The sequence below is a fragment of the Pelodiscus sinensis genome, chromosome 9 (genome assembly GCF_052426305.1).
Source record: "Pelodiscus sinensis isolate ZL-2025 chromosome 9, ASM5242630v1, whole genome shotgun sequence".
Taxonomy (NCBI): Eukaryota; Metazoa; Chordata; order Testudines; family Trionychidae; genus Pelodiscus; species Pelodiscus sinensis.
Genome location: NC_143060.1, coordinates 63,487,201 through 63,499,223, shown reverse-complemented (window position 1 = coordinate 63,499,223; position 12,023 = coordinate 63,487,201). Strand labels below are relative to the sequence as shown.

The 12,023-nt window shown below is 44.7% G+C and overlaps 1 protein-coding gene across 2 annotated transcripts in view; it reads right to left on the bottom strand.

The window, feature by feature from the left end:
* Positions 1–12,023, bottom strand: part of COP1 (COP1 E3 ubiquitin ligase) — a 146,132-nt gene that overhangs the window by 79,200 nt on the left and 54,909 nt on the right. For both annotated transcript variants that reach the window (XM_075936898.2, XM_075936899.2), the window contains exon 12: positions 990–1,133. In XM_075936898.2, the coding sequence (XP_075793013.1) occupies positions 990–1,133 (144 nt within the window). The remainder of the gene's footprint in view (positions 1–989; positions 1,134–12,023) is intronic.

The window sequence follows — 12,023 nt, the reverse complement described above, 5'->3', positions numbered from 1 at the left end:
ACTGGATTCTACAGAAACCCCTTTTCAATCAAAATTCCAATAGCTTGTCTGGGAATTTCCCTGATGCCCTTTTTTTGTTTTTGCTAGTAGGCAAGACAAACGTTTGACATGAGTTGGGGTTATCAGGATTCCAGAAAGGAAGTTCTGCTCTGGCAGATCTTAAGAGGACCACCAAAATACGGGACCTCCCGCGTGTAGATGTGAACAAGCCCAAAGGACCAGCATATGTAGGGGGAAATACCACACCAATGATTAGGCACATCTTAGTGGGATGGGGACATAAGGGACAGCGGAGGGGGAACTGAGTAGGAAAGCTGCTAGCCATGAGGTTATAGGGGAGACCAAGCACTCTATGCTCTTTAAATCTAGGTCCCTTCTAATGTACGGTCATCCACAACTACTCCTTCCCATCTGTGGCTCAGCAGGTCACTTTAAAAAAAATGAATGTGGAAACAAATGTTCATTACTGCTCATTACATGGGGCAACAGCTATTTGTCTGTTATGGAAGATCTTCATTCTGGGGCCTCCTCCCCCATCCACGATGCTTTTCCTCTCCATTCCTTTTCAGCGATGTACATCCAACATCCTCCCTAGCCGTGATCGATTCTTTCCTTTGGAATCGCGACCGTGCTGTTTCTAATCTCTTTTTACAGAGCAGCTCTTTTGCAGGTTGCAGCTCTCTCAAAGCGTGAGCCCATCAAATGCACCCATTCCCCGTCTCCACAAGCGATGGCAATAAGTCTTTGAGTACTTTTAAATGCAGTCTCTGGGTGTGAGGATCTAACATTACAATTCATGTAATTTTACGTGAACCGAGAAGGTCTGAACTGCCCACCGCCAGTGTGAATACAAATAAAGCTCTAATCCAACTTTTCTAGCGCCCCTTCACCGGCACAGAGCAAAGGATAAAGAAAGCAAGGCTCTACTTATTATGTAGAAGGGACACTAATCTATAGCATGCTGGGACTCACGGAAAGGCAATGCATACCTGATTTTGGAATTACAGGTCATTTCATTCTCAGGGTAATGAATGTCCACTGCGTCCTGAATGACTGTGCCATACTCGTAGACTTTAATCTTCTTCGTCACCCCGGCAATGGCAAAATAGTCACAGTCCCGATCAAATTCGATACTGAGGAGCAAAAGGAGAAATCAAGGACTAGATAAAACATGTGCACTTATGAACAGGACATTTTACTGCCTGAATGTCTTCAAGTTTGATACTTGGCTAGTACAATTCTCTCCTAAAGTGTGCAGTTTGAAAAATATGTAACATTCTCTCTGTACCAGGGCAAGTCAGATGCCACAAATGGACTCAAACAGCATGGAGTTCTATTCCTAGGCACAGATCATGCGATGCAAGCCCCCCACCCACCGTTCGCAGTAAAATCGATTTACTGAAAATGGACTTTCGTAACTAAATAATCTCCCTCCTGCAGATAGTACCTTTGTTCAGACATTTAAAATGTTTCTCAGTTCAACTCTCCCTTCCGCATGACGATGTACCCAAATGTCAAAGCTGACAGCTCACACTGGGAAGGTAGTAAGAAAGATTTGACCACATGGTGTATGAATAATATACCACAGGCTATTGCTGATTGACTGTGTTCCACCCTTCGCCCCTTTCAGTGTGGCAGCTTTGCATTAACCCTGGGAAATCCAAGCAAATTAGTACTCACAGTAAAGACCTCCAAACTCCATGAGCAACAGGAAAATGAAAAGTATATTATCAAAACTATAAAAGCCACACAACATGCCTTCTATCTAGGGCTGTTCTCTGGAACCAAGGCATTTTCTGTCTTGAAATGCTAGGCATGTTCTAACAGATGTCAGTAGGAGATGGAAGAAAAAGCAGCCTCTTGATAATGAGGTTAACCCTTAAACCAAGAAGCCCTCTGATCAAACATAGAAGACATCGGAAGGGAAGAACAGGAGAGTGGGTTATGAACAGTGAGTATCATTAACAAGTCAATTCAGAGAAATGCCTTGAAAAGTGCATCAGATACTTAACAAGTCAGAGAAACAACTACTACTATCCAGAGGCAACTTCCTGGTGAAAAGAGCAGCATTCCGAGGGGGACAGAAGAGGGAAATGCAAGGATTCCTTCCAGGGTTCTGTCTTATAGACAGATAGGATGGAAACGTGGAACCCTTGAGTGAAAGAAGGGAGAAAGTTGCGTTAAGATACGCGTTAAGATACAGACTAGCATAGCTGGAGTTGATGTACCATGAGTCAAGTTTCTGCGGTATCCCCATTGCGGGAGGTTGACAGGAAAAACTCTCCCATCCACTTCCATTACTCCTCGCAACCCCGTGGAATACCAGGATCTACAGGGGCGCCATCAGCAGTCAATTCAGTGGGGATTCTTACTAGACCCCCTAAATCAAACCCTAGAAGATCGATCTCTGGGTAAGCATACCCAAGGCCCTGCTGCTATGTTTGAGGGCAGCATCACTCACCTTGGCTTTTTTGGCTGATGTCAGAGTGTTTTTCCCATGACTGCACCAGCTGCCTCATTTTGGGCCCTTCCCCAATGAACAAACATCAGTGACCCACTATACTAGTACCCAGGAGCATTCCAAGCAACAGCAAGTGATGTTAGCGTAACTGTGGGTTTCATACTACACTCTGCCCTCTGAATGGTAGCAAAGCAAAATGATAACATACCCGTCAGTTTTCACTGCAATACAGCTGGGGAAAGCTCTGAACAGCCAGAGACACGGAAGCCATCTTTCCACGTACTTAAACGGTGCTGCATCCTTTCCTATTCTTGTCACGCTCAGTCCTTACTTGCAAAGATCATCTTCTTGATTCCCTCCCTGCTCCCCACTAACGAAACAAACTGAAGAAGCTGATGGAACGGTGCCTATTCAGTAAGGAAAATGTCCTTCATGCCAATATTGAGAGAGGATGTAAATCACTATAATTAAGATACTACCAAATTGCGGAGGGTTTTTTTTAATAGAACAATTACCCACCGATGTGTGATTTGACTGGAACATATTTTAACTTAAAATGTCTAAAATTAGGCATCTAACTGTCCCAAGCAGTGGCAATGACTGGACACAATCCCTTATAGTTTCTTGCTGCCCATGGGAAAACGTGACTAGTCTTGCTTTCAAACAATGCTACTAGGTGGTACATTGAGCAGTTGCAAAGGCCCTTGAGCACTTTGCATGCATGTTCAGGATGACATGAGTGTACCAGTTTACACTTCATCTTCGAAACGGTAGAGCCTTAAAAATGCAACATACCATCAAACCTTACACCTCGTCTGTTACAACTTTCATTTACATTTGTTCTGTTGTCTCCGGAGTGGGGCTGGCAGCCAGAATATTCGAGTAACTGACAAGAATTCATGAGGTTAATCGACTATTCAAGTAACCGATATTTAACATCCCTAGTACAGTAATTCCTCATTTAACACTACAGATATGTTTCAGAAAATGATCGTGTTAAGTGAAAACGTGTTATGCGGGGTCAATTTTCCCATTGAAAATAATGAGAAAGGTGCGGGTTGCGTTTCAAGCGGTGGTGTCTGTTGGGACGGGGACGTAAGGTTGGGGGAGAAAGGGGACTGGGTTACAGCAGGGAGGGGAGGTGTTTGGCTCTTGGGAAGGGAAGGGGAGGAGAAGGGAGGGGAATTGGGTTGGGAGTCTGCCCCTGTGATGGGTATGCCGGGACTGGCACTGCGTCTGGTGAGGGGGGGTTCCTGGGGAACAGTGCAGCAAGCAGCAAACCCTCTGTCGCTTTGCAGGGAGGCAGGGGAAGCCCCGTGCAGCCTCCAGCGACGGGCTGGTTGGGGAAATCGTGTTATTCCGGGGACAGTCGTATAATTCAAAAAACGTTCCCCCCAAAAAATCATGCTATCACGAAAATGTGTTAAGCAGGCACATGTGGAATGAGGAATTACTGTCTACACCAGTGAATCACCTGGAGGGCACCTGACCTCAGAAGAACTCTCCAGCCACCTGGGCTAGGAAAGCACAGCAGCACTTCCGGAGGCAGATGAACTGTCCAGGAGACGGGTTTACTTTAAGTAAAGTGGGGCCGCGGCAAGAGCTGTATTTGTAGAAGTCTCCTCACCAGACTGCTCTTCGCAGAACACTATGTCAGAGCAACTCGGCAGACTGCTGACACGTCAGCTCTCTCTGCCCCAAGAAAGAGGTTTATAACCAGAAGCCTATAAAACACAGCAATGGATTTATTTGTACCACAATCTTAATTGAACTGCTGTCTCCGCTACCGTTTGCTGCCCTGTGGATTCTAGTACAGCAGAACTAAACTGATGGCAGCTATTCATCTACTTGGATTCAATTTATACTCTCAGCCTTCTGCTGCTGAATGAGAAATATTACTACGCCAGGTAAAGGGCTAGGTTATTAAAACTGAAAATCCTGTCTTACCTGAGGAGGTTTTGTTACTGTTATCTGTACAAACTCCGACTAGCATTACTCCCATGCGATACATTGTTTCCCTTTTAAAGGCATACCGTGGCCAAAAAAATCAGTACTCCAATGTTTAAAAATTAATGTACCATTAAAAAAACCCTTTATTTTAAAATAAAGAGCATACGCACCAACCAGGAAACTGATTCTCAGACCTCTGACCTTCAAAGACATTGCAGGGAGAAAACCAATGCAAAAGCAAACTACCATCTGCTGGGGAGGAAGGGGAAAAATGTACACCTCTGCTCCTTTATTAAAGCATACGGCTGCATCTTGGCTTGAATTCTCTGTCCACAGTATACACAACAGCAGCTATTTATAGCTATTACAGTCCTACTAAGAAACACCGAGTTCGATGGCACAATGAAAAATAAAATGAAGTACAAGCTCGACAGTCTAATCAAATTGATTATTTACCATCAAGCAAAATAACCTCTGAGAGCATCTGCAAAGCTCCACTTCCCTACTAGTCCTGACTATGACAGACGGCACCCTGGCACGGTGACAATTTTTTCCAGGCTTTTTGCTCAGAGCAGGCAATAGTTACAGGCGTACTGGTGGGTATGCTAAGTTTAATTTGTGGTTTTAAACAAAGAAGTTGGCTTGGGCTGTCGAACACACATAGTATCTTGTGTCCAGCTAGCTTGACAGTTCACCTTTCCACAAGCTTATTAGTATGTTTTGTTTTAGTATAAATTCTTGCTATACATAGTTTATTTGGGGGGGGAGAGGAGGAGAAATCACAGGAGCTATACCACATTTTTTAGCCACCACAGGCTTAACTTTTGGGGTGGGGGTAATATTTCAGCTGCACATATAGCATGTATATCTGCAGTTGAAATAAATCTTCATAAACAATGGAACAATGTCATCAGGTTGTTGGAAACAAACCATCATGTGTCCAAAAGGTCATGTGCCACAAGATTCAGCAGTAAGACCATAGCCTATATGATACAGCTGACTAATGCTTACCTCAGGTGTGCCATGAGCCACAAGTCCATCAATTAACAGTGCCCTACAGCCTCTTGGGTCTTCCAAAATTTGGCTTTGGTAAAGGTCTATGTTAAGTGCCTTAAACACTGGTGCAAAGTCTGGGCTGACAGCTGTGAAGACTGAAATCCTCTATATATCCCAAGAACGAATACGGAAAGGGCAGGGAAATCACAATGTTCTTCCATGCCCCTCACTAATATACTTCAGCCCTCATCTGCATCTGTAGTGACGAGCATACAGCATGGGCTTCATACCCATTCATTCATCGGCCTCGTTACAGAAACCGACAACTAGTGCAAACTGTAACGGTGCTGTCACTTGGAACATCTGTTCACTGGGAATTGGACAGTTCCAACTCATTTCTGAGAGGCTACTGAACAGACAAGACGGCTACTTTCCACTTTGAATGGATATGGTTGGGATGAAACCTATGGAATGCACAGTCCCTAGCTCAAATACAGAAAAGGAAATAAAGCAACTTCTGTCACCACAAAGCACAAGGAAAGCCTGGTCTCTTGGTGGCATGAGAGGGGGAGAAGAATCTGCTGCTGTGAGATCAGAACAGTTAGTTTTGATATTCTCCTTATTCTTCATCCTTCCCAACCCCAGATCACCCAAGTTTAAAACAAAAACAAATCAGAATGCTTAAATGAATCAATCTAAGCTTGGCAAAGAAGAGAACAGGAGTAGAGAAAAAGCGCAGTATCGTCTGAACCTCTCGTCCCACAATATCCGTCTCTGGTCCGGCAACATCTGTGGTCCAGAATAATTTTGGTTAGCTGGCTGTCTGCTTACCATAGGTGCGGCCAAGTTTCCTGCAGGCCCATGAAGTTTGTTTACAGCTACCAGTCCTGGCGCTCAAGTGTTCTGTGCTGTTATTTAGCTCTAATTTACCCCCCAATGTCTTCTACGACCCCAGCAAGCAGTGGAATTGTGGGTAATGCCACTAAACGTGTGGTTGTTATGCTTGATCTACTTATTTCCTTGTGCCAATCAATAAGATTGTGTAAGAATACTAATGCTTTGTTAGGAAGAAATCTGATAAGCCTTGGCTAGACATAGGCTTCTATAGGGTGTGTCAGTACTGTCATACTTTATTAAGTAGCCTTGCAAGCTCTCTCTCTCCAAGACACCATTCTTCATTTTCCGTAAGTAGGGTAAAGTTTAGGCAGTTTCGTTAGGTTTTATTGTTTTAAGGATTGGGTATGGGATCTGAGATCTGGCACTACTTAAAAGATGTTTTGGCTTTTCTTTGTAACTAAGTTCTAGCACCATGGAGTTTCTCCATGAGTATATTTTGTTACCTCCCTATCCAGTCATTATGTTTGCAACAGGAATATTGTTGTACTAATAAAAGTTCTTTTTATTAACCTGGTAGTGGTTAATTGTGTGCCTTGATTTTTATTTTAGGGGTAAGATTTCCCAAATGATCTTTCCCCTTATTTCTTTATCAACATTTGGGTGGTGGTAGCAGAAGTTTTATTCCCAAGATGTAGGTTTTTAAGATCTTGGGGGAAGTTTTAAACCAAAGCCTGGTAGATAAGACTTTGGGGTACACTTGCTGGCCCCCACTTCTGCATTTATCTGACATGAAATAACTGCCTAAACTTTACCCTACTTACAGAAAATGAAGAATGGTGTCTTGGAGAGAGAGAGAGAGACAGAGACATGCTTGTCCCTCTCTGTAGCTGCAGAGAGCTCACAGAGAGACAAAAGGGAGAAGAGAAAAAAACCCAAATTCCTTTGTCCCAGTCTGAAAAGTCCGACCTACATTGTTATTGGTCTCTCCACCTGGCTAGGTGTAGTTAACCCCTTAATCAGCAGGCTGCTGGCTAACCCTCATAATCATGACAGGTGCATCTCACATCATGCAGTAATCCTTAGAAGTAAGTTTTCCCCTGTACCTAAATTAGCTGCTAGCTGGTAATACTACCCAAAGTTTAACAGGTTTAGCTTGCAAAGCCCCAGGCGACTAGCTTAAACGTCTCTGCATTCTGGCAGCATACATGCAGTTGCCCACTCAAATTGGTAAGATCAGGTAACAAGCAATTACTAGGAAGCACTGAGGGTATTAGCATTGTCCACCCGTATTTCCCCAGCCACTTTAGCCAGCAGAGAGAAAGGTTAGAAGATATTTATCAGGCAGCTGGATCACTTGAATGAGTGCTTCTGTCCTCAGTGTCCTCTTTTCCTAAGAGCTTGATGGAAAACAATTTAATTTCCTGATGCTTAAAGCGAAATCAACCTGAGGCATCCCCATTCCCTGAATATGAGGCCTGCAATTCTCTGGTTTAATTCTCACTCCCCTCAGAGCTGGGCAGCTCAGTCAGTCGACTCAGCCCTGGATGTAATTCAAGGATACTCAATTTCTTCAGATCTGCCTCTGGGAGGCTTCTAAAGGACTCCTCCTTGAGTCAGACTCCAGGGGTCCATCCTGAAGCTCATGCTTAACAACGCATTACTGTTACTCGGCAGAGCAGCATATCTGAAGGGTAGGTGAGAGACCTGGCTTCCTCTTTTGTCATTCACGCATCTCAACTTCAACCAACTTTCTTCTCTGATGAACACAGGCCTGTGAAGGAAGAGCTGCCAGAAAGGCTCCCATCCCAAACCAAGTCATGTCGTCAGTCTCAGTGGTGAAAGGGCCGTTAGCAGTTTCTCTGGGGCAAGGGCAAGGATTTTTGCTGCGATTTCAAGGGAGGGAGGGAATCATTCATTTAACCTGATGATCTCACGTAGGTGCGAGCAATGCCAGTGTCTGTGCAATAGATTAACCCTATGAGCTGCAGAACCACCCAGGTTGATGTGGCAGGATTCTTGGGTCTGGTTCTTGATCCTGACTACTAGGTCCTAAAAGAGGACCCTGTTGAGGTGGACATATCCTGAGTAGGCAAGAGTAAGCTCTACTCGAAGTGCAGAAGGTCAATGAACTGTCAGGAGACACCAGCGAGGAAGCAAAATCTTTCAATAGGTTTCTCTTCACTAGTCTGTCAGCCTTTGGTTTACCCACTGCTGGACTTATGGACCGTTTTGAGACAGGAAAAGGATGCTACAGGAGACAGTCCCCAGTTAATCAGTTGGCTGGTTGAACATTAGGGCAACCCAACCTTTAACCAAATAACCGGGATCCGGGCCAGGGACCCAGAGTGGCGCACAGCCAGCAGGGCTCCCACCCTGAGCTCCCAGCTGCTGCTGCCAGCAGCATGCCCGGGCCCTCTGCGGACTGGGGCTGCTCCAGCCCCCACCTGTTACCCAGAACCGGTAGGCATTACCTATTTAGGGTGACACTTACCGGTTAGCCTTTCACAAGGCCAGTCTCCAGCAGAAGGGACAGCACCCTCTAGAGCAGCGATTTTCAAACTTTTTTTCTCGTCACCCAGCTGGAGAAAATTGTTGATGCTGGAACCCAAGATAATTATCTTTTGACTAGAGGGTGGGCTCGTGGGGGGAGGGCAGAGAAAAATGATGGGCACAGGAGGGGTCTCCAGCTGGGGGGGGTTGTTCAGGGCTGGAGCAGAGGGTTGGTGCCTATTGTTGGGTGCAGGCTTAGCACCCCTGCTCTACTGCTGGCCAGGAGTCGCTGGCAGTAAGGCAGCTTCCGGCCTCTCCTGACACTGACCCAACTGTGCCCTGGAAGCCGTCACCAACAGGCCTGGCGCCTAGGCAGAGGCTCACAAGCAGCTCTGTGCCAAGGAAATGGCCAATGGGACTGTGGAGCCAGTGCCGAGGGTGGGGGCAGAACACACAGCCCTCCCCCCCACCCTAGGAGCCAGACCGGCTGCTGGCCACTTCCGCAATGCAGTGTGGTTCGCAGTGCTAGGAAGCCTGCCTTAGCGCCCTACAGCAGAAGTGGGGAGCCTTTGTTGGGTCGGGGGCCACTGACCAAAAAAATCTGTTGGGGGCTGCACACAAGCAAGCAGCAAAAAACCCTGTCACTGATGTGGCTCCTGAGAAGGAGAAAGACACTTTCCACATTCCCCATGCACACCAGAGCCTAGAGGGGCCCAGGCTGGTAGATTTTGTGTGCTCCAATCCCGCAGATGGGACGGACGCCCCAACGCTGGAGTCTCAAGATCAGATCCAGGCAAGCCGGGGGCCACAGTTGGGGGCCTGAGGTTCCCCACCCCTGCCCTACAGCAAGGTGACCCACTGCCTGACTGAGGCCGAGTGGCATCTCAATTTGAAAACCATTGCTCTAGAACATGGTTTGAGAACCTTCAGTCTACTGTAGGAGCTTTATTTATGTATGCATTCTGGAGAGCCTTGCTTAATTAGCACTAATGAGGAGAAAACCTATGGGGAAGTACTGAATTTTGCAAGCAATTGAACACAAAATGTATTGATAAATAGCCACTTTACAGCTAGAAGATGTCATTTAGAATGCTGAGAGATCTGATAACAGACCCAGGGATATACAGAAGTGCACTGATCCAAAGTGACTGAAAAGGACTATTATTCAAATTAATGAAGTTTTCCTTCGGGGTTCATTCCCCTCCCCCCCAGTAAATTGAGAGAACATTTAACCAAAAAGTAAAATAATTAAACAGAAGATTTCTTATAAAAAACATTTGAAGTTAATACCAAATAATCATCTGGCATGGTGTAATATTTTGAATACCCTACTGACACTTAGGGGAAAAAAAGTCCTTTTCATTTCTTTGAGGCCAGGTCTTCACTGGTGGAGAAAACTGATACAAGATTTACAACTCCAGCTGTGTGAATTGTGTAGCTGGAGTAAACACACCTTGCACTGATTTTCTAGGGCAGCCCCACAATTGGATGTTGATGGGAGAAACATTCCCGTCAACTTCCCTTACTCCTCACAACAACAAAGGAGTACTGTCACTGACAGGGCACCTTCAGCATTCGATTTAGCGGGTCTTTACTTGACCCTCTAAATCGAGCCCCGGGAGGTCGATTGCCAGAGCATTGATCCTCCAGCAAGTGGAGACGTAACCCAAGTAACACCTCTGTGGGAAACGCTACAGGTTTGGTCTGAAAGTAGCATTATATGGAGGTGGCAATTCAATCTCCAACTCTGATTATTTTTTCCTCATCGGTCAAGTTTGGGAACTGTGTTCTGGGAGTGGAAGTGCCACAGTCCCATACCCCACAACTCAAGAGTGAATGGTTCTGAAGAGACAAAGCGTACCAAAGGGAGGGGATGGCTACAGAAGCCCAGCAGGAGCTGAGAATCACAGAATTATTGTGGTTATAGATGCTGGATTAAAGAATATGAATTTAATCATTTGAAATGTTTCATATCACGCTTGTTAATCTACCGCAATTGTTCTTGTGTCAACAAGGTTTTCAGTGCAGCTGGCAGACTCTGATCAGAAGAAACTTAGGACTGGAATAACTAAGGGAGCCAAAGACTGGGGTATATTACATGAGCTCTGTGTGGAAAGTCAATACAATGCCAGAGTTGTGACTAGAACGATCACTAACTCCCACTAGTACCAAAATTCAGAGAAGCCCCCGCGCTACACTTGCGCAGTCTAGATTTAACTGGATTTAAATCTACTCAGGGACTTAGCTGGAAATAGTTGCTGCTTCAGGTCCTGCTGGTTTGGTGTAGATTGAATGAAGTGAAAATGCCCTCTGAAGCATTTAGTCTGCTTGCCATCTGCGGAGTTTGACACCATTTATTTGGAATGTTTTGGCATGCTACACACAACTCAAGGAGGTTTTAGAAAAATGATCAAGCCGTTAACTGATATCCTTTGTTTTATCCATCAATTTCACATAGGAAATATTTCACCAAACCCTACTATTTCTTGAATGAATTTTTACTTGCTTCTCTCTGGGTTAACTGTCCCCAACCTGTGCTACCCAAACTCCAATCTGGACTCATCCCCATCATTAATGAAGAAAAACAACAAGATATAATAATTAGTTCAAATAGTCTCCAAGGTTTCCTCCATCAGAACTTAGGAGGAACTGCTCTGTACACACCTTATAAAGCCGCTCCTAATGTAGCAAGCCATGCCACTCCCTCAATATCCTGATTTTAAATTACAAATTAGAAAACTAATTTATGATCTGCAAATGGAGGCAGCTCTGAAGTATTAAGAGCTTAATAGGAAATGGATCTCACAATTACCCAGATAATCTAGAATTACTAGGGAAAAATAAGGTCCCAATGGTGAAACTCTGGTTTTTGTTTATTAGCTTCTCAATTTCATATTATGCAGATTTTGTCCTTAATAATTAAAGCACTCAAGCATAGATGTAAGAACAATTCTCTGACTCATGGGACACTGTATCAACAAAATCATAAAATTAACTTTTTTCCCCAATCAAGATTTGAAATCAGTCAAAATGTTCTTTGCAGTCCTCACAATCATGTTTTGTTGGTGCTAAAGAACTAATCCTGCTACTTTAATATATAAACTATGGGAGCTGATACTGCCCAAAATGCAGAGTTCTGGAAGGACAAACGTCCTGTCCTTTCCTGGATACAAACCAGCCTTGGCCTCTGCCCAGAGGATCCAGACCACAATATATTTTAAGGAGTCTTATGAGCTATGCACTCAAAAGGGAATAAAAGAATCAGAAGAAGAGCTCAGTAAACAGATTG